This window comes from Hermetia illucens, chromosome 3 (assembly GCF_905115235.1).
Source record: "Hermetia illucens chromosome 3, iHerIll2.2.curated.20191125, whole genome shotgun sequence".
Taxonomy (NCBI): Eukaryota; Metazoa; Arthropoda; class Insecta; order Diptera; family Stratiomyidae; genus Hermetia; species Hermetia illucens.
Window position 1 is genome coordinate 4444917 of NC_051851.1, and position 23364 is coordinate 4468280.

At 45.5% G+C, this 23364-nt stretch overlaps 1 protein-coding gene across 2 annotated transcripts; it reads left to right on the plus strand.

Annotated features, from left to right (window-relative positions):
• The first annotated feature begins 651 nt into the window (after positions 1-651).
• On the plus strand, positions 652-15736 carry LOC119651004 (serine/threonine-protein kinase STK11). Of its 2 annotated transcripts, XM_038054291.1 has the most exons (7): positions 652-1466; positions 1523-1699; positions 1754-2076; positions 2142-2336; positions 8139-8296; positions 8392-8490; positions 15101-15736. In XM_038054291.1, the coding sequence occupies exons 1-7, from the start codon at positions 1053-1055 to the stop codon at positions 15118-15120; spliced, it is 1386 nt and encodes a 461-aa protein (XP_037910219.1). In that variant the 5' UTR covers positions 652-1052; the 3' UTR covers positions 15121-15736. The 2 variants fall into 2 exon arrangements, with proteins under 2 accessions (XP_037910219.1, XP_037910218.1); XM_038054290.1 differs by lacking the exon at positions 15101-15736 and having other exon boundaries at positions 8392-9135.
• The last annotated feature ends 7628 nt before the right edge of the window (positions 15737-23364 follow it).

Sequence of the window (23364 nt, forward strand, 5' to 3'; positions counted from 1 at the left end):
AATGTCAATTTTAAGAAGTCTCTTTTATGCCAAATTGAATTACTCGTGAAAAACCTTCTTTTCCCTATCGAACTGGAATCTGATCACCAGTTTTCTATCTAGTGCCGGTTTTTATGAGGTGAGTACATACATATGTACCTTGCAGGAAGCCAAGCTGACTCCGAAACAGTGATTTCGACAATCTATCCGCAGTTTTTGATGCAGTGCCGCAAGACAAAAATAACGCCACCCCATAGCTCCATTGCTCTGTCAGGCTTAATCGTAGAATGTGTGTTATCGCAAGCTGGATTCCTGGCTAATGTCCCGGGATAGCGATTATTTGATGGATTCGATACAATCGACGAAAAGTGCTCCCTCATTCCCGAATCTAATCCATTTCTTTTTCCTTTTCCTTCTCTTTCAGAAATATCCAAGCTAATTTTCTAGCTCAATAAGAACAAATAGGAACACGATGATAAAGGAGCGAAATTCTACATCAGAAGGTTACTGGCATTTTAACTTTAAACTGACCCGACCGCATCAACTGGGAAATCCCCGACTTTCAAATAATGACGAGAGCTGTCTTAAATAGAGCTTTTGTAAGAAACCCATCACGCAGACGAGTCACCCTGTTCTATTTTGACAGCTCTCAGATTGTCTCAATGTCAAAATCGTTTCCATCTTCATGTGATTATGGCTGCCTCCCGAAAAGTTCGCCCGTCAACCGGTTGAATTCTGTGTTTTATTTTTAGCATCAAAATATCCCCCAAACGGTAGCCAACTAGCATTTTAACTGTCTCAGGACTCGGTGGCGCGCCATAGACACATTTTCATCGGAAATTCCCAAGTGAAAATCAGTTTTGCAGTGGCCCAGTTGCAGGCGAGCCATTCGCTCGTAAAAACGTAGAAAGTAACGGCAGAGAAAAAGGCAAAGGCGTTTGCAGCGCGAAAATGCTTCGATTCAGTGTCGTGTGAAAAGGGCAGCGAATCGAACCGAGCAGCTCGCTTGCGAGTCAGGCGCGCGCCTCGTGCGTAAGAGCCGCACGCAGTCAGGCGATCTTAATTCGTGTCAAATGACAGTCACGGTGATGGAGGAACCCAGTGGCCGATCGCGAGATGTCTACCGCCAGACGCAGGACGATATCGCAGACGAGGGCGAAGCCGAGCTGCTGCTGGGCAACCCGCACTACACCGACTCGCGCCACTCGGAAAACGGGCTGGTGGGCGAGAGCGGGCTCAACGACCCGCACAGCTCCGTCACTTGGCTCGACGACGAGGAGATCGAGCGCCTCGACTTCTCCTCCACCGCCGACCCGGCCAACATGTTCTTCAACCGCGTCAACAGCTCCGAGATCATCTACCAAGCGAAGAAAAAGGTCTGCAAAATGGTCGGCAAGTATGTGATGGGCGACATCCTGGGCGAAGGGTCGTACGGGAAGGTCAAGGAAGTGCTGGACTCGGAAACTCTTAACCGAAGGGCTGTGAAAGTAAGTACCCCATCCCCAGTCCCCAGGCGAACCGGCCGCTAAACCTACCCTTGCAGATTCTGACAAAGCGGAAACTCCGCCGGATCCCCAACGGCGAGCAGAACGTTCGACGGGAAATTCAGCTGCTGCGCAAGTTGAAGCACAAGAACGTGGTGGAGCTGCTCGACGTTCTCTGCAACGAAGAGAAACAGAAGATGTATCTGATCATGGAATACTGCGTCGGTGGTCTGCAGGTAAGTAGCCACTCCCCCGCCTCAGGCCACTCCCAATTAATCGCTGCCTTCCAGGAGCTGCTGGACCATGCGCCGCAGAAGAAGTTGCCACTATTCCAGGCGCATCGCTACTTCCGCCAACTAATCAACGGACTAGAGTACCTGCACAGCTGTGGTGTCATTCACAAGGACATTAAACCGGGCAACCTCCTTCTGACGCTCGACCACACTCTCAAAATTTCAGATTTCGGCGTGGCCGAACAACTGGACGCGTTCGCCGTCGACGACACTTGCACAACGGGGCAGGGCTCGCCTGCCTTCCAGCCGCCCGAAATTGCCAACGGACATGAAAGTTTCTCAGGGTTTAAGGTGGACATTTGGAGCAGCGGAGTGACATTGTGAGTAGTTGCGGATGGGGGGGGGCAGGTTTGACCTGATCCTGATTGCCCACTCCTTGTTGCAGGTATAATATAACGACGGGACTGTATCCCTTCGAAGGTGACAATATTTATAGGCTTTTGGAGAACATAGGGAAGAGCCAATGGCAAGCTCCTGATTGGCTGTACGAACTGGACCAGACGCTCGCCGAGCTGATTTTAGGGATGCTGCAATCAGAACCGATGAGTCGACTGACGATACAGCAGATTCGACATCAATCGTAAGTTTACGTTAATTCTTAATTTATCGCAATGGAAACTTGTTTTTTGTCAACAATTTGCTAGTGGTGGGTGCGGTCTAAGGACTCCCAGCATCCTCAACAAAAAAAATCACTTCGGCCTGGATTAGGTCTGAACTTACGACGGATTTCACTTCAATATAGTTCGCACTCATGTCTTGTTTGCGATTACCACCTATCGCTACTTCCGGCCTTCCCAAGGCAGAGGCAGCCTCTGATGAATTGCTTCTGCCCTGGACGAAACATAATACAAAACGTCTTGATTCTATAGAAATCCGGGTGAAAGTGACAAGAGCCCCAGCGTAGAGTAGTGGTTGGTCTCGGCGATAGTACTGTCGAAGGTGGGAAGCTGCCTTCGTTCTCGGGCCGAAAATATGTTTTGATAATTTTTTGGGGCAGCAGCAATCGGACCTTGTTTCCTGAATATTGTTGCGTCTAATGATTCAGGTAACTCTGGGTTGAGGACGTGCGCTTGCTTAAGTGGTGTGTTTCGCTAACCTGGTGTGGAGCACAGACGAATCTCTGCTAAGCAGCTTCACATTACCCCGCCTCCAGCTGATACTGGGTTTCAGCAATAAAACCCGACTCGTGGCCCGCCAAATTAATGAGCGCAGATCAGATTTCAGTCCCGGGGACAAAATGCTTTAGCTTGGACCCGGGGTTATTCTTTGGCCTTCCGTCGAGGTCCAACCTAAAGAAATGCTCCTCTCTGTTCAACACTTCATTAGGGCCCTCATATGGTGGTTGCAAGGACTTCCGAGAAGTATCCACGCGAACCAGGACGTGTGTACAGACCCCCGGATTCTTGGGGGTGTTAGCCTTCATCGCAGAATGACGGGATGGTGGGGGTGATTTTAATTTGGCCACGGTGTTCCGGAGCAAGCGCAAAAGCCCAATGGTGGGAAGGGTTGACCTGGTATCGAACATAGGATCGCTGAGGAGTCTCAAATTCTCCCCTTATACTAACTCGGCGGAACTGGCGACAAACTCTTCACGACAGGCTGTACGTAGGCCAAATAAAACGAAAGGCAGGACTTGCGACCACGAATAGTCATCGTGTATCATTATAGGAGCTTTTATGTCCTATGCCAGCGTTCCAGCATCCCATTAGATTGCGAGCAGTACACAGTCGTCCCGTAGCATTTGAAACCCAAGAGTTTGCCCAACTACGAGGACAGGGTAGACTCTAACTGCATTCTTTGATCAGTAATGACTTCGGTTGGAACTCCAAAGTGTGAGATCCATTCCCCACAAAGGGCCTCAGCGCACGATCGTGTGGGGATGTCGGCCAGAGATATTGTTTCAGGCCATCGCCTGAACCTAGTGATGATTGTGAGACAATACTTGAAGCCATGCGAATCTCACAAGGGCCAATGATGAACGTGCTTGGTGACTTCACACTTCTGGCACGCGATGCACTGTCTGGCCCAGGAGTTAACAACCTTATTCATTGAGGGCCAGAAATATTCGGTTGTGACCAACCGATTCGTTATCCGAATACCTGGGTGCGCAAGATCATGTACTGCATGAAAAACTTCCTTACGAAAAGCAGCCGCAATATTCGGCCTAAGTCCCTGTTCAGAGGTTCGCTGAATTTCGGAGGTTGAGTCGAAAAAGAGACACGTGTTTTATATCCGTAGAAAACTGGCTTATAAAGTTTAGGTGCCGGAATTGACGAAGGGACGCTTTGTCGGGCTTCTGTTTAAACCTGAAGGTAAGAGGCTTGTAGCCCACGAACACTGTAAACTAGGGAGTTCCGGAAGTACTTTATTGCCATATACACAGCTAATAGCTCACGATCATAGGTACTGTAATTCGGTCGAGCTGTATTCATTTTCTTAGAAAAGAAGCTCAACGGCTACCAGATTTGGTTAATATTTTGGTGAAGGACAGCACCTACCGCGTTGTTTGAAGTATCGGCGAAAACAGCTAGGAGTGCATCAGATTGAGGGAATGCCAGGAGTCTAACGTCCGCCAGCTGTCGTTTGGCTGGCTCAAATACTTGGACGGCCCCTGTAGACCACGAAATCACTCGTGAGCCTTTGGTTTTGCGTCCAGACAAATAGGCATTGAGGATCGCTTGAGGTTGAGCGGCTTTGGGCAAGAAACGACGATAGAAGTTTAACGTGCCCAAAAGCTTTCGCAGATCCTTGAACGTTTTAAGTTGCGGGAAGATCGTCCTTTTCGGGTAACAGACCGCGAACGGGTTCGGCATCCACCTCCCGAACGCAAAGCTCCCATTGGAGCCGCTAGCTTAGAGACGGTAGCCGCGAGGAATGCCACAGTCTGCTGAAGCTCAGAAATTTGGCTCGCGGCCTCCGGCAACACTTCACTGGCCACGGGGCGCGCATCCACCTCGTGAATTTTATCCACGGTATTTGCCAACACCTCGAAAAATCCGGAGCCAGGCCACAATGGCCTGGCTATTCTCTGGGAGTCACTGCAACCACAGCGACTTCAGAAGCGCAACCCCGACTTTATCCCCACCCTACTGCTTTATTTCACGCAGTAGTTGGCTAGGGGAGCGGTCGTCTAAGGTGAGCTCCGTCAGCAAGTGATTCAGCTTTCGCACTCGTACCGCCACTTTGACGATTGCCGCATTGTTATCAAACGACGAGTGAAAAACGCAAAAACTTAATCAAGGCCGGGGCCGAGGTTGGATTCCTGAGGGACTCCTGAGTCTACGAGGAAATCGATGGAGCGAAGTACGTCTAAGCGCACGTGACAAATTCTGTTGGAGGTGAAGTCTACGAGTACTCTAAATAAGGGAAGGGCCAGAGCACCCCTTAAGAATAGGTATTAGAGAGCTGATTTTCAGGATACAGGGAAGTGCCCGGTAGTTGTTGAAGAGGATGGCGAGACGTTCACTGATAGTGAGCGCACACTTCCGCAGGATGAAGTTGAAGATACCATCAGGACCCGATGATTTCCTATTGTTGGACCGGATGATTGCAAGTTCAATTTCTTGTTGGGAGCTAAAGACAGAAGTGACAACTACCGAGTTCCAGATGGGGTCTGCGGGCAATTTGGCTCTGAATAAGTGGCTGAAGTAGTCTACGCAGGCAAATTTTTTTTCCTCATGGGAGTGGAACTAGAGGTTTCCTGTTTTTATTCGGGAGTATTTGACTCAGCTGTGAATGAGTACCTGAGTCAAATCAGGGTAACAATCTCGGGCAAGCACAGTGCTGATCACATTGGCTCCTACATGGTACTGTAATCCTGTAGCGTATCGTTACATTGTTGAATGAAGTGCTCTAAAACACTTGAAGGCCCTGATCCGTTGGCGGTTGGTTGCCCTGCTTCGAGAGCGCCCGCGATACGGTGGTGGGTCGTCCAGAAATGCGGTTCGTACCTGCAGGCTCTGTCTCGTGAGGGAGATGAGTTGTGCTATGCTGAGACGAAGAGCAGCTAGCTCCCGAGCAGCTGGGTCATTTTCGGCAGAGCACGAAGATCTCATTGAAGATGTTGTTAAGGCAGGCGGCGGCGTACTAGCGATCGAAACGGACGGGTCTGTCGCGATGAGCTCGTCTGCGAGCGTGGCCTGTTCTTCCAAGTTTGAGGCTTTTAGCACTTTTAGGATGGAAGCATGTCTAGCCATTTTACACGAAGCGCGTCTTCTGTGGTCGCATTTCCGGCGTATCGTAGGAGCTGCGATGGCTGTTTATCACCCAATTCTAGCTCCGTGAGGAGTTTGTGTAGCTGGCGGTCCGCTGAATCTTAAGGCGATCTAGGATTGTCGCCTTAAGATTTTCGTACTTCCCGTTTGCCGGCGGAGTAAGAAGTACATCCGCGATCTCCTGGATGACTACCGGGTCGAGGATTAATACGACTAAATCGTATTATATTTATTAGTATCGGAGCATACCTTATTAACATTGAATATCGCCTCGATCTGCTGGAGCCATAGCTTCTAAAATTTAGGCAAGCGGCAGTTAGCGATCGACTCGAAAGCCAGCGTGGCTTATTGATCTGTCGGCTGCTGCTGATGCGTCTCCTTTTGAGGATTCGTTGGACGTCATCTTCGTGTTTGTCCGATGAGTCGACTGCGATGATTTTAACAGCGTGCGCGCCAAATCTGTAGATGGCAATTGCGTCCGCCTCCGCTGGGCTTCTCCGCTGCTTGTCGCATGTCTGCACTTTGCGCAGATGCTTTTGCGACACGTTGCAAATGGACGCGGCCGTCATTATCCGCCGCGTTGTAGGCAGTTTGTTCCGTACCACGTGGCGACTAGGCAAACCAAGAAAAAAATTCGTGCCGAAGGAACACGGAATCTTCTTTTGTTTCGTGTGAAAATGCCTAGGAATTCCTGTTGTTTGTTATACCCACGCCAATGGCCGGCACTCGAGTATTGCTTCTATATTGTATACTCGCGAATGATCGGCACTTGGAATTTGCTGTTTTTTATTGCATTCGGATGAGCCGCTATCCTGGCTCGAGTCCTTCTCTAAAATAAAAAAAAGAAACGTGGCCATTTACCGTAAAAAAACGATTTATTTCTAACAAGTCTTGAATGGAGCCTACCAGTCCTAAAATGGCCGACGGAACAAGAATTGCGCGAGTGCTCTTCGATGGTCAAACTCAGACTGGTCCGTGCTGCGTCCGTTTTGCTAGGAGTGAGGCGGACACGTGACATTGATCAGTCACAAGGTGGCAACGTCACTCTAGAAAATTCTGTTTGGCAAAAGCAGTTACTTGCGCCGTGACGGTAGCGCATGAGTCGTATCCGGCTCAGAGCGTGGCTTAAGTAGTTGCTTGTGCCGCAACGGTGGCGCGTGTGTCGTGTGCGATTCAGTGGGTGGGTTCAGCAGTTGCTTGCATCACGACAATGGCGCGTGTGTCGCATCCGGTTCAGACTCCACAGATGAACACAAAACCTTTATACCTATTTTTTTTTCATCATGCTCGATTGCTAACTTTGAAAGTTTTCAGGCTATAAAATCCATCAAAAATCAGAGAAAACTGCATTCAATACTTAACTATGGAAAAGTCCTCCGAGGAGCAACCTCTTTAAATAACATTTCCTTAATTGAAAAAGGAAAATCGCGGAAAACCAAAAGCAATTCTCCCGTTGACGTGAATCCGTTGCGAAAAACGCACATTCTCCTTTGTATTGTGGCACCCCTAGAAATCCGAGAAGCTCAATTTCACAAAGGATGATGACCTAACTGCTCCTTAGCGATCCGAAATAAAATTTGCTTTTTCAGAAATTTAGCGGATTAGATCCGTCCGTACAATGTTCAACGAATCCCCCCGTTCTTCCATCTCTTCGTGAAGTTATGTAAAAGAAATACGAGATATTTACAGAAAAGCAAATGCGCCCGAAATGACAATCTCACAATAAAATCTCGTGATTTCGATCCACCGCGGTCCAAAAATCCTTCCTCTAAGTTTGTTGCACAAAGAACAGAACTGTCATTCACTTCCAACACAACCAACCAAAAATGATCTCCTCTGCTCATCAGCTGTCTCTCGATCAACCGGTCACGTTAACTTTGCCGTTGAACCTCTTGAGTTTAAGTTACGAGCGGGATGTGCAGCAGCGTTGACGGATGCAGCAGATCGTTCTCCTCTGTCATGATCAATTCGCCCGAATGCATTCAATAATGTGCAATATGCGGCGAAATTTAATTGATCGCTAGCTATGGAATGCATTATTTAATCAAACTAATCCCGAAAAAGGCGAATAGAATCCCACTCCCGTAACGAAGTCGCGACCACTACAACTTATGCGACCATTATTTTCCTCCCCTTCTTACATTTAACACGACACTCTTCTGTTTCAGATGGTTCATAAGCGCGCCTAAAGTAACTGGTCCACCGATTCCTATCCCACCGTTGAAACATGATGAACTTCGTTGTTCAACTGTACTGCCTTATCTAGAAGCTTATCATTACGAGACAGAACGCGAGGACGTCTACTTTACCGAGCACGACTTGAATCGTGAGTACAATCGTAGTAGTTCTTTCCAAAACTAAAGTCTTATCTGAACAAACTATTTTTTTTTTTGTTTGTTTTTTGTTTCGTTGTTCTTACAGAGGAGCTTGCCCGCCAGGCGGCAACGCACGCGGCCCAATTGAGAAACTCATCATCATCTACATCGGTGCCAAACACCAAGAAAAAGCGCAACAGTTCAAGTAAGCGACGGTCTCGAAAATCAGTATCTTGCATATCGGTTAGGAAGCTAACAAGTTGTCGTCCATCGTGAAATTTCCGTTTCACCTCTCCGATAACTCGTGAGAGGTTGCCATTTCTTTTGATTCTAATTATACTTTTTTCAATTATCGGTTTCACTTATTTTCATCCATTTTCTAATCCGCGTTAAATTCAATTTTTGTTACTGATTTTACATAATGAATTTGTAAAGAAATATACACAAATGCATTCTCAACAGAAAAGAAAAGAACTTGAAAGAAGAGAAACAAAACAAACAAACAATTTAGAAATGAAAAACAAAAACTTGTCCGCCAATATTTGCTTCACAAAACACATCAATTAGACTTCCGGATCGGTCTTTGAATGAATCTAGAAATATGTCCTGCGGGACTGGATAAATACGTTTTCATGTTTTCATCTTTGTAATGAAATGATCAGGATTGTCACGAAAGTGTTAGTTAGAATAGAACGATGAAAGGAATTGAACTGAAAAAAGTATTATCGTAACTGGAACAATGTCAAGTAAACTTGTCTGCGGGTCAGACATTCCACTTTGTATTTTGCCTTGCTGCGAAACAGTAACTAGAAAGAAAACGACCGGCGGCAAAAATGTTTTGATTAATGAAGATCTTTTGTTTTATTTATTTATTTTGTGCTATTGCGTTTTCTCTCCCTTTTACTTTCCTTTTTTCTCCATTTTACTTTCCTTTTTTCCAAGTTATTGATATCGCGCAAGTTTCAATTACTTCAGTCCCTTGCGCACAAAGGGCAAGCTATTGTCCTTACCAGGTGTACTCCTAATTAATCTCCGGTGTTTTTCGATAAATGGCGTTCTATGTTTTGTGTCGCCGTTGGTCACACATACCTGTCATTTTATTTAGTTGTTGTCGAGTGTCTAAACTGCGTTGACGTTTTGTAAGGAAATTAAGTGGGTAGAATGATTAGAGCGATCATCCTAAGTGGCCGACAACGACCTAGGAGGCAGAGCTATCCCAGAAACCTAAAAAAAATGGCTAAGTTGACCGTAAAGGTCCGCCCGCAAAGATTGAAGCTCCATCAAAGTGCTCGCTCGACCCGTTCTTGCACGCTTCTGTGCTAGCCAGGCTCGGGAATGTGGAGGAGTCCTTTGAGCGCTTTGATCCCTCACGCTTCATTACTACAAAATCAACGTGTCTATTCCGATGCGTGTGGGTCCGCACCGGATTCCAAAATAGACAATACTAGGGAATTCGCGACGGCCTATGGAATAGCAACCAGAACGCGAACTAAAATTGGAAAATAAAAAAAGGCTCGACCGCGCGCGTGGAGCCGTAAGTCTCCGGACCCGAGTGCCGCGATCAAGGAGGGAAGATCCACAACGGATTACAGCCCCGATTATTGCCTCTTCCGTCTCAGATCTTGAATTAGGCGCGGCCCCTGAGGCTCCCACCCTTCCTTGACATCTTCAGGCCAGTTTGTCATTTTTGAGGATGTCCCTTATACAAGTTCCGCGGGAGCAAGGTGGAAAAGAGAGGGAGGAAGTCCTCAAATTACGCAAGAATTACTCACAAATCAGCAATTGTATTGCGTATTCAAAAAAAAACAAATGCGAAAACAACTCTACCAAATCCCCTAGGTGAAGGTGTTGTTGCGGGCAAGCCTCCCCGAAAATTTCACATCCACTGGAGCCGCCTCTTCGCCTTTCTTCTGCTGTTTTCTGATGTAACACTCTATTTCCGCGAATGTTATGAGGCCTACAAATAAGTTCTGTCGGTTTTTTTTTAAATTTGAAGCTTTATTGTGAAAAGTTGGTTATACATTCATTGTTCAAAGTATTGCCCATCGCTAGCCACAACTTTCTTCCATCTTTCAGGCAATTCATAGATACCATCGCGCCAAAAATTGGCCGGCTTGGCCTGGCCGCTATCCGTAATTGGAGAAGTGCTGGTCAGCCAGGCCATGCTGCATCGACTGGAACAAATAGTAATCAGAAGGAGCAATGTCTGGAAAGTACGGCGGGTGGGGTAGGACTTCCCATTTCAACATTTCTAGATATGTTTTAACGGGCTGTGCAACATGTGGACGAACATTGTCATGTTGCAAAATAAATTTATCATGCCTTTGCTGGTATTGCGGCCGTTTTTTCTTGAGTTCGCGGCTCAAACGCATCATTTGATGTCGGTAGAGTTTGCCCGTGACCGTTTCGTTCGGTTTTAGCAGCTCATAGTATACCACACCCAGCTGGTCCCACCATATACACAGCATGATATTCTCGCCATGAATATTCGCTTTGGCCGTGAATGATGAGGCATGGCCGGAGTATCCCCACGTTGCCCGACGCTTGGGATTATCGTAATGGATCCACTTTTCATCGCCAGTAACTATTCAATGCAGAAAACCCTTCCTTTGTTGTCGTTGGAGCAGTTGTTCGCCCGTGAAAAAACGGCATTCAACGTCTCTTGGCTTCAGTTCATACGGAACCCAATTTCCGACCTTTCGGATCATTCCCATTGCTTTTAAACGGTGGGAAATGGCTTGCTGGATGGATCTTGGTCGGGCAATGCCTCTAATTCTTCATCTTCAAAAATTGTTGGCCGTCCGGCGCGCTCTTCGTCTTCCAAGTCAAAATTGCCACTTTTGAACCGTCCAAACCACCTCTGACACGTTCGCTCAGATAGAGCATGGTCACTATAAACTTCCACCAAAATACGATGACTTTCGGTTGCTTTTTTCTTCATATTGAAATAATGAAGTAGAAATCCCCGCAAAAACACATTTGGTACAAAATTGGCCATTTTCGTTGATGAAAAAAGTATTGTTGTTTACATTTCAATTAAATAATTTATACTGACGTTTATGCCTATTGACAGTAGCTTTCCGGTGAATGTTTGGAAATGTGGATCAATGGAATAAAAAACAAGCTACGCCATCTATTGTGAAAGCCGACAGAACTTATTTGTAGGCCTTATATAATTTTCGATTATTAATATTAATTTAAACCGCGTCACGGTTAGTCTTCGAAGCAGTCCCGGAGGCTTTCTTTGTCCGGAACAACAAAAAAAAACAGACTTAATTCACCCGCCAACAGTTCAAAAAAACAGACTCAATTCACCCACCAACAGTTAAAAAAAACGACTTAATTCACCCGCCAACAGTTCATAAACCAAGACTTAATTCACCCGCCAACAGTTCAAAAACAAAGACCCAATTCGCCCACCAACAGTTCGAAAAAAACGACTTAATTCACCCGCCAACAGTTCAAGACAGACTCATCGGCCTTCGGCCTCTCGCCTTTTTTCCCAGCACCACTTCGCCTGCCGCTACGTTAACACATCGTTCAATAAGTCCCGGGACTAACTATGAAAACAACATTTTATCGGCAAAATTCTTTATTATTCATCAACATAATCTCCTTCAAGGGTTATACAATCATTCCAACGCTTCTCTAACTTTTCAATGCCATGTTTGTAGAACGATTTATCTTTTGACTAAAAATGAGCCTCAGTACCAGCGATCACTTCCTCATTTGAGCCAAATCTTTTTCCCTGGAGCATCTTGTTGAAATCCGCAAAGAGCCAGCAGTCGCTGGGGGCCAGATCCGGCGAGTACGGAGGATGAGGAAGCAGTTGGAAGCCTAATTCGTTGAATTTGGTCATCGTTTTGATTGACTTGTGACACGGTGCGTTGTCTTGATGAAAGATGACTTTCTTCTTGTTCATGTGTGGGCGTTTTTTTCGCTATTTCGACCTTCAAACGATCCAATAACACCATGTAGTAGTCGCTTTTGATGGTTTTTCCTTTTTCGAGGTAGTCAATGAAGATTATACTATTCGCATCTCATAATACGGACGCCATCACTTTGCCGGCCGACTGTTGTGTTTTTGGCCGCTTCGGGCGGCTTTTACCGGTCGTACGCCATTCAGCTGACTGCCGACTTCATTCCGGAGTGAAATGGTGAATCCATGTTTCATGTTTCATGTTCATCAAAATCCTGTTTATTGCGAGTAAACAGTGCCAAACAGCACTCCGAATCATTGATACATTGTTGCTTTTGTTCCATTGTGAGCAAACGCGGCAGCCATTTGGAAAAAACCTTTTTCATAGCCAATTTTTGTTGCAAAATAGTAAATGCACTACCAGTTGATATGTTCATCATCTTAGCTATCTCGTGCACTTTCATTTTGCGGTCACCCATCACGATTTTCAATACTTGCTTGGTGTTTTCGGGAGTTACTCCCTCATTTGGCCGACCCGAACGTTCCGCATCATTTGTATCAGCACGACCGCGTTTCACGTCGAAAACCACGGACAAATGGTTGTTTTCGACGGAGTAGAGTCCGGATAACGTTTTTCAAGCCATTGCTCAGCTTGAACAGTGTTTTTTCTCCATTAGAAAACAATGTTTTATCAACACACGAAACTCGTTTTGGTCCATTTTTTCACGATTGCAAAGGTAGCGTCAGTTTAACCACTATAGCTTTCTTGGTTATGTTTCGAATTACATCAAATTTTGACACATCTTATCCGAAGGTTGGTACTTCTGAACCTTGGTATATAAATGGCATTATTAGCGCCATTTCTACGTTAGTCCCGGGACTTATTGAACGATGTGTTACCTTGAACTCTCTCAGTTCACGTTGCGGCAACATACGCATGCGCCGGCGAATGCAGCAAATCATTCGCCTCTGTCAAGATTAATTCGCCCGAATGCATTCCATAATGTGCAATCTGCGGCAAACATTAGGGAAATTGCACATTATGAAATGCATTATTTGAGCAAATTAATTCAGAAAGAGGCGAATGAGATTCCGCTTCCGTCGCGAAGCCGCGGTCACTACAGTTTCCCCAAAAGCTACCTCCAGCAAGTTTTTATTGTGCGTCAAATATGTCGTATTACGTACCGAATTTCGAGCATATGCGCCATGTATTGCTTTTCATGTTCAATCAAGGAAAAAAAAGTGTCCGAGAGCCACTGTGCACTTGCGGAAGTTTATGGCGATCGTGCATGAACACTTCGAACATGTGAAATGTGGTTTCGACAATTCAAAAATGGAGATTTCGACCTAAACGATGGGGCACGCTCCGGCAAGTGAAAATCGTTTGATGACGCCGAATTGCAAGCATTATTGGATGAAGACAGCACGCAAACGCAACGACAGCTTGCAGATACGTTGGGAGTTCAAAAGCAAGCAATTTCGAAACGTCTGCGAGCCATGGGAATAATTCAGAAGTGTGGAAAGTGGGTGCCGCATGAACTGACCGAGAGACAAATGGAGAACCGAAAAGTGACGTGTGAAATGCTGATTTAACGGTACAAAAGAAGGTCTTTTCTCCATCGAATTGTTACGGGCGACGAAAATAGGATTGTCTTGGAGAACCTTAAACGCAACAAATCGTGAGTGAGTCTAAGTGAAGCATCGACATCGACGGCACGACCAAATCGTTACGGTCGGAAGATCATACTAGGACCTGACCGATGTGATCTACTTTGAACTGCTGAAACCTAGTGAAACTGTGAACGCCGTTCGCTACAAGCAGCAAATGAAAGATTTAAGCCGAGCGATTGCGGAGAACCGAGAATACCGAGAAAGACAGAAGAAGGTGATTTTGCTTCACGACAATGCACCATCGCATAACTCGAAAGTCGCTCACGACACGCTGGAAAAACTCAAGTGGGAGGTGCTTAACCATGCGACTCACTCACCAGACCTGGCCCTATCGGATTACCACCTCTTTGCCTCATTGAGCCACGCACTTTCTGAGAAGCACTTCGGCTCCTCCGAAAATTTGCGGAAATGGCTCACTGAATGGTTGAACTCCAAAGACAGTCAATTCTACTAGCGTGTGAGAGACATACGGAGAAATGTGTAAAAAGCGATGTAGAAATATTTCGAATAAAATAACTATTACGGTTCCCTTGGAATTATCTGTTCTATTCACAAAAAAAAACCGGAAATTAATTAGGAGTACACCTGGTACAAGTCCCCTTAAATATTTCGGGTTTCAATGGTAAAAAGTAAAAAATCCACCTAATAAATGCTATGAAAACGAAGTAGCCTTTTATATAAAATAAACACAGTATTTTACTAACATAAAAAGCAGAGCTTTAGTGAATTTTAGTTGAAACAGTGTGGATTGTCTGCCACCTCACACTTGCGTGTGTTTGCCCATATTCCATTGCATTCCTTACACTTTTTTTGAGTATTCGGAGCTGTTTTAGATTAAGCAATCAAAGTCAGAGTGATGGAGACAACTGTAGGTCAGCATGCAATTGCGTTTTTTTTTTTGTACTAACTACCATGGATGGGGTCATACCATCCTCGGTTGAGTCCTCATAGTTTGCGCACAACATACCTACCCAGTCGCTTGTGATATTATACCACCGTAGATAATCCATTAGGAAATTAAGAGCGTGTATTGCACATTCCCCCCGGGAACGTAGAAAATTCTGAACAAGTTTCGCCAATGTAATTTCAGGACACCCAAAGTGCTCAATGTTGCGTGTGCGTACTAATAAAGTATCACTAACTGTAAGGAGAACTGACTCCCAAAACTTTTCATTTTCATCTTTTTAATAAACAAACAAAATCGGAATGGTTCTTCTACTTTTAGGTATTTTTTTAGCATTCTAGTCGTTGTAATCTAAACGCATTGTGTAATCCAAATAAACCATCAATGCTACTAGGAATTACGCTTTTGCACTTGCCTCCGGACCATTGGTAACTAGCAAATTTGTCGACGTTCGTGTCATGTTGCATCCTCATTTGCAGACGTTCACTCTCTCGTGCCCATAGGCAATGAAATGAAATTAATCCTGAGAACCCGCTCTGCTTTTCAGATTAATTAATTGTAATTCTAAAGTCACTGCGTCGTCTCGGTGTTACGAAGGACATCTTCGGTTTTTAATTGACTCTTTTTTTTGTTATGACTTCTTGTTTTTTTTATTTATCTGTAACTAAGTGCTTTATGTAGTCACGTCAGTTTAGAAACACGATGAAAACCTTGTATGATACAAATACCCTTATTATAGATGTATAATAAACCATAAGCTGATATGAGACAAATGTACATGATTGTTCGAAATAACTAATTGTAAAATGATCAAGAAAAAAAAAGATGAAAAAAATACATTAAATATATTGATAATTGTGGAGCACTCCCAGAATTTGTGACGTATTACCTAAATATTGAAAAACATCAGCAACAAATGAAAGAAAATACAAATAAAATAATAGTGAAATAAATTATGGAACTCGATTGTTATTTTTGGGGCCCTTGTTCGATCCGCTCACGTAAACTATTCTATTCTATCCATTCCAATGGGTAGAATATTAGGTTGTTGCACATAAAATGGCCGATTTGGCAATCAAGTGAAGTTAGTTGCGATTTTGCTGTATCAAACCATCACCAGTTGGTGCTGTTGGTGTCGGATAATAAAGTATAAACACTCCTACATTTAATCAAGGAGTCATTTCAGTTTTGACCATCGTTGTAATAACAGTGAATAAAAAGGAAACAAGTCGGGAAACCGGAAGCTTGACGCTTCAGGTATAAAAGGTTTTGCGTTTCCCTATGTGAGGAGCATAACGTAGTTCTCCATTGGCTTATAGCATTGACCCGAGATATTGAAATCGCTCAGTTTTGGGCAGGTTACTGCCATTGCCAGAACTCAGCGATTTAGTTTAGTTAACTGGGGGGAGCCGCAGCTCCGAGCACTCAGGCCATTGTTAGGCCCATTGTACTATCCCCGTAAGTTGCCTATTTAATGGCTTCCCGCCTACGGTGTTCGGAGGCTTTAGCGAATCTTAGAACATTCTCCAGAGGCAGAGCGTGTGCAGATTCTTCATTGAAGAAAACCTTGCCAAGGTGTCTTCGTCTGAGATCTGAGGATGCCGGGCAGCTGCATAGAAAGTGCAGGACCGTCTCCTCCTCCTCCTCACATTGGCTGCACACAGCCGAAACCACTACCCCAATTTTTTCCATAGGGAAGTTTAAGGGGCAATGTCCCGTCAATAGCCCTACTAGGGTTTTCATGTCCCACTTCTTAAGGGACAACAAAAATGCCACTCTAGTGGCCCTAGGCTCCTTCACAAGGATTTTCGCTTGCCGGCAAGAGTCTAAATTTCTCCATTCGGTTGCGTGAATCCTTGCAATTTCACCCTTCAGAGTAGACTTGACAGTAGATGGTCGGATTCCAAGAGCTGGTTCTGGACCCACCAGACCCTCGGCGAGCCAGTCTGTCAGCCTCCTTATTACCGGCGATGTTAAAGTGCCCCGGCACCCACATCAGGAATGTTCCGTTCAGTCGGCCAAGTTTCAGCAGCACCTGATGACAACTCCATACCAACTGGCTTGATATCTTGTTGCCATTTAGTGCTGATAATGCCGCCCGACTGTCGGAACAGATTCGAATGGTGCGACCCCTCCATTTCTGTCGCAGACATTCTTCTGTTGCCAATGAAATGGCATATATCTCCGCCTGGAATATGGCCGTCAGTTCTATAATCGGATTCTCCGAGAACACCCCTGCACCCGATCCATCCTCCATGACTGATCCGTCGGTGAAGATTATTAGATCTGTAATCTGAAAAGACTCATCGCCACTTGTCCACCATTCTTCTCTTTCGGTGATTACGACAGTGTATGTCTTTTCAAAGACGAATCTGGAAACCATTATATCGGTCGGCATCAGGGCTACCGGATGTTTTTCAAGGAATTTCCAGATAGACGCATGACCGTTTGATTGGCCGCCTTTCCACGCCCCAATGGTATCGAGCCTATATGCGTCGTTGGCCGCTTTCCGTTTCACCTCCAAGTGAATGGGGGGTAAATTTAGGATAGCTTCAAGTGCCGCAGTCGGCATAGTACTCATTGCTCCAGCAATACTTAGACAACCCAGTCTCTGAATCCGCGTTAGCAGCTTCCTTCTGTTAGCAAAGTTGAGTCTTGGTCACCAGACGATGCATGCATACATCAAAATGGGTTTTATTATGGATGTATACATCCAGTATATCCATTCAGGTGAAAGTCCCCAGGTCTTACCTATCGCATTCCTACAGCACCAGAGCAATCTGCAGGATTTCTGATATTGTTCCTGGAAATGATGCTTCCACGTTAACTTGGAGTCGAAATGTACTCCCTAAATACTTAACTGTTTGTGCCAGCTGGATTTCCGCCCCTGCTAAGGTGGGTAGCGTATAGCTGCCCCACCTGACGTTCCTAGTGAACATAACTAGTCCAGTCTTCCTAGCGTTCACCGTGAGTCCGTTGCGGAGGCACCAACTGCAGAGTTGCATTCAAGCGGTCACATACTGTATCCGCAAACTTGCCGGTAATTATTACGGCTAGGTCATCCGTAAATGCTTGCTTGCGATCTACTAGTCTTTCTAGTCCTTTTAGCAGAAAGGACGTTAGGCTGATCGGTCGAAAGCTTTTTGCGTCTGTGTAAGTGCAGACTTGTATCTATGGAACGAGTTAAATACCCATTTCACTCGCTCCAGTGATACTACTTTGCATGCCAGATTCCAGTCTCTCGGTTGAGGGCTGTATGCAGTTAATTCGCGCGAAATTGTTAAGTTTGAACTGCTATAACTTTGCCGCTAATGGCCAGATTTCCATGAAATTTAGCACATATATACGAAATATTGTCCTCTATGCGGAAGTCCTAGGATGAATTTAAAGGTGTTTTTTTCAGCAATTTCTAAAAGTTAATAACATACTATTAGTAAGTTTATTTGAGCAGATATCGGAATGGGACATATTTTAAGGCCTAGATTTCATCTAGGCGCACCACCATGATTTTTTTCGAATTTTTAGGTTGGGCAGATTCCGAAAATGAGTCCTGTTTCACTTCAAGTGCACACATTTTGACTCCTTACTCATGTACTTTGCAATTCAAGTCAAAACTAATGTCAGCTTCGGAAAGCACAAATCGAGACCTTTTATTTGATACCCTACACGACTATAAAAAAAATGAAAAAAATTTTTGAATCCCCCCTTTGCATGTATGGAGAGCCCCCTTTAAACTCCACCTAAATTTATCCCACTCGCTGTATGCGTGGAATTTCATAGTTCCCATCTGTCCACCGAATTTCGTTCGGATCGGTTTAGCCGTTTTGGAGAAAAGTGCGTGTGACAGACAGACAGACATTAAATCGATTTTAATAAGGTTTTGTTTTACACAAAACCTTAAAAAGGATGGAAAAGAGCCAAGAACGTATACTTTTTCTGTATGAGTATGATCATAAAGCAGCGGAGTCGACCAGGAACATTAACAGCGCATTTGGAGCTGATACGGTAAGCGAACGAACCACACGGCGGTGGTTCGAAAAATTCCGGTCAGGAGACGTAAACCTTCAAATTGAGCCGCGTGGCCATCCAGGACCATCGATTAACAACGACGAGCTGCGTTTGCTAGCCGAATCCGACACACGTCAATCTGTGGGAGACATTGCAGAGAAACTGGGCGTACACCATTCGATAGCTTCGCGGCACTTGCAACCACTTGGAAAGGTGAAAAAGCTCGACAAATGGGTTCTGCATGCCCTTACCGAAAAAAACACCACGCTTCGAATGGAAATTTGCAGTTCTTTACTCTCCCGCAACAGAAGCGATCTCTTTTTGCGCAGAATAGTGACATGTGATGAAAGTCCTGGGGGGTTTAACGTGTGTACCTGCCGCGTAGGCATAATCCCACGGTCCTCTTCGGATTTTGGGACCACAATCAGAGCCCCGCCATGCAAACAAAGCGGGCCTGGTTGATAGTGTGTGCAGGCTCAGCATTCATACCTATCTAACACCTCTGCCGCAACTAAGAGGTACGGCACCCGAGTTGTACAGCGCAACTCCACGCTTGAGCTCCGAAAAGCTCTGCCCGCGATGTAGGCATAACCACAACCACCATTAAACTCCCACTAGGAGGCCAACCACAAATAACCGGGCCGAGAACACATTCTCCGGGAATTCTCCTGGAGCATATGCTCTCAGAGAGCCGTCCCGGTTCCCATGGTACCAGATAACCTCCGGTGAGGCTTCGTGGTCGAAGCCACTTCAGATGAGTTCCTTGCAGACTCGGGTCGAAGTGACATGTGATGAAAAGTGGATATTATACGACAATCGCCACAGATCAGCATAATGGCTAAATGCTGATGAGCCGCCGAAGCATATGCGGAAACCGAGCCTCCATCCGAAGAAGGTAATGGCGACTGTTTGGTGGTCTACAGCTGGTGTTATCCACTATTCTTTTTTGGCACCTGGAGAAACGATAAATCCACAGAAATACTGTCCCCAACTTGAGGAAATGCACCAAAAATTCAGTATTCAACGGTCGAGATTAGTCAACAGAGACGATGCAATATTCCTTCACGACAATGCACGACGTCATGTTTCCAGAACTACGGTTCAAAAGTTGAACGATTTGTAGTATGAGACTCTGCCTCATACACCATATTCACCGGACCTTTCGCCAACCGACTACCACTTTTTTAAGCATTTGCATCATTTTTTGGCGGAAAAAACAATTTAGGCACGAAGATTCTGTCAAAATTTGTCAACACCCGACAGTTGAACTTCTACGAAACTGGCATAAATGCTCTTGAATCTTGCTGGGAGAAGTGTTTTGGATCAACTGACACCTATTTTGATTAAATAAATAAATTTTTGTAAGCTTTACAGTCGTTTCAAATTTTAGTACCAAAACGGCTATTTCATTTGCAACAACCTAATAGAATGATTCAAGGGATGCATCCTATACTAATCGATTAGGGGTTTACTCCAAGCGGATCCATCACTTCTCTTTGGGCCAAAATATAATCCGAAGCCTACAATCTTAACAGAGCGGATTCGGCAGGGTAGGATAGTGGGATCGGTTGATCTAAGTTGACTTGGATGGGTGCCATCGAGTAACATACGATCTAGCAATTTTGTTATCATATTTGGTTTGTCTAAGAGATATTCGCTTCAATTGCTTTCGTAAGTTCAAACAAATCCTACTGTTTAGCCTGTGTTGAAAAAAATCATCCCTACCCTGCGCTTAACTCTTATCCTCAAGTGGATTAATCGTCTGCAGTATCCGCTTCATTACTAATCGCACCAAAATTTGATCAAGCACTTCTGCTGATTCGGTTGTCACGTATTAGTTCATGTAAAGAGTCACCGTATGTTCCCCTTTTTCTTATTTGGCAAAAAATTCAATCGTCCTAAAATCCTTCTTTTCCTACCCCAACGGTTAGACCTTAAAACTAAAGAACCCTGTTTTGCACTCCATTTAGCAACACAATTTAACCACTTCCCTCTCTCTTTCCTGCCCTCCTTTTCTACCAACAATTTTTAGAAGTTTTTTTTACCTGAATCTGTTTCTGCTACGGCGCGTTTAGGTTGGCGAAAGACCATCCTGAGTGGCCAGAGACGACCAAGAAGAAACCCCACCGAATTGTTCCGTCAACACATACTTGTGTGGAGGCGCAAGTTGATTAGCGAGGATTCGTCCGAGCTGAGTTCGCTTGGGTCCGCCTAAGCGAATGGTTCGTTCTGCCGATTGCTCTCGCCTATGTTCGGATGTCGCCAAGTTTACGAACACCGTTATTCAGCTGTTTAGCTGGTTTAACGGTAAAACAATGCCAGTCAGAGTTTTAATACACGTGACTTTTCGATAGCAAAGTGAAACCTGTACAAGCCTCGCGCCGCGAATGCGGAACTCATCCTTACTCGAGCGACACGAAACCACAACGTATAAAGGACGCGGAACCAGCTTACACTACCGCCACCCATTGACTGGGCATTCCAGCATTACCACACAACTCCTCCATTTGGCCGACAAGACCGTTACGTAAATGATTAGTGACGACTACCCTGCCATAATCATTGACGCGACCACCAGAGCTTCCCTCCTGGGGACCAGCCCGGCGCTCGCAAGCAAATTCCTATGTCAATGACATCCAATGATTCCAAGACGAATTCAAACTTGCTTCAGGTATGTCTGTCTTGAAACGAAAACAAACGGATTCGGGCATTTCCAACAATGAGGCCTAAGCGAACAAAAACCTCTCTGACAACGAGTATCGCCCCGAAGCTACGCACGCACGCACCCGGAACCTCGAAATCTGCAGACGCGACCAACCCACCGTTAGTTAAAGATGATAGAATTAGCTTTCTCACTCCGATTTTCCTGTATGGATTGACTGCCAGGGCTCTGGACCTTAACATCGAGAACATAGGCAAAAAAACCAAATTTGAAATTACCAACCTACCGGCCGACAGACTCAAAGTTCGGCCCATTTGTGCCAATATCAATAAGGAACTACTCCACCTAATCAAGATCACGAAACTGGAAGGTCATTCCTTCCGCTGAAAGAGGAGAGGAAGCCGACCCTCATCCGCAGAGGAATCTCGTCGTATGAATTCACTCCCAAAGAGTTAACACAGATTATGCCTGTCCGCGTAACTAGGCTTTCCACTCCGTGATCACGAGCCAATGACGCCAATCTGAGTCTCTTCCGTGTGACTCTCAACTCTGAGGCAGATGCCAACTTAGTCATTAAACAAAATACCCTAATTTTCACCAGATTAGCTGGGAGAAACTCAGAAAAGGGAACGTCACCCAATGTTTCAATTGCCAACAATTTGGCCACGTGTCCCCAAACTGCGGATACGACCCCAAATGCGTGAAGTACGCGGACCCTCACGCCTCCAGGGACTGCCCCCGTTCGAATGTAAAAGCCAACGTCGAAAAGGAGTCGACGGCGCCCCTGAAATGTGCAAACTGGGTCACCCTGCTAACTTCTCTAAGTGCCTCCGTAGGCTGTAATCAACCCAGCGCACAGAGAGAGCCAAAAGTGTCCCGCACTTCCGATCTGCTTTATTTTCCCCCAACCTTGTCAGACCCTCGTCTGTTCGTGTCTCTCAACCTAGCACTCTGCCTCATGCCAACTGGATTGCCTCTCCCTCACTGACCCCGTCTTTCGTCGCAGTGGCCAGGGGGCGAGCAACACCCGAAACCCTTAGCTCTTTATCGCCCCTACATTCTTCCATTCCTAGGGGCTTCTTCATCGAAGCCAAACCCTATTCAATATACCATTCTCCTTTCTGTGGAACACAATCTCTAACTTCTATCACAACTATCTGCGTCTCCCCCCTGAAGACAAACCCAAAGCATACTTACAATTCCTCTTCACATGTTAGACAACCAAAATAAAGGTGCTCACAATCAACACTAATTCGTTCATTTCTAAAGACAAACATTTCGCTCTCCACAAGCTCCTCGAGGATTCCGATCCTAACCTCGCTCTCCTAACGAAACCAGACTGGGGGAAACCCAAAACGTAAAACTACATGCTCCTGGTTTCATTATTTTCCGCAATGATGCGGGCAGAAGCACAATCATCCTAGTCAGATCGGGAGCGCAAATAGCTTCAAATCGGCTACACTGGCATACAGACTGTCTATTAGTGGTGGAGGCGTCCTCCGACTCCTAATCGGCACTCTCTACTTCCCGGGCAGCACAGGTCGTTACCTCACTCCCATTCGGGCCAAACTCTGGGAAATTGCGACCAGTTTCGATTCCTTCATCCTCGGCGGTGACCTCAACGCGAGGCACGTATCTTGGGACGACTTAGTTAACAACGAAAACGGCAAAGTGCTCTTCGATTGATTTCAGTCGGGCCCATTCCATAGCGCGGACATCATTAACACTGGAGTGCCATCTTTCCCTCGTGGGTCTTCTTTCCTAGACAGCTTTATAATCTCGTCCAATCTCTCAGCATGTGCCACTAGCTGCTCCTCTTTGGCAACTCATTCCCGCCATCATGCCCTCAGCCTCTCTCTGTATCTATAGCAAATTCTCCCTTCACCATCCGCAAAAAAGCAGATCCTTCAATCTG

Excerpts from the sequence above, each read along its gene's own strand:
- LOC119651004 (XM_038054290.1), top strand. The coding sequence starts at position 1,053 with ATGACAGTCACGGTGATGGAGGAACCCAGTGGCCGATCGCGAGATGTC. Across the intron at positions 1,467-1,522 it reads TTAACCGAAGGGCTGTGAAA|ATTCTGACAAAGCGGAAACT; the intron begins GTAAGTACCCCA and ends CTACCCTTGCAG. Across the intron at positions 1,700-1,753 it reads ACTGCGTCGGTGGTCTGCAG|GAGCTGCTGGACCATGCGCC; the intron begins GTAAGTAGCCAC and ends GCTGCCTTCCAG.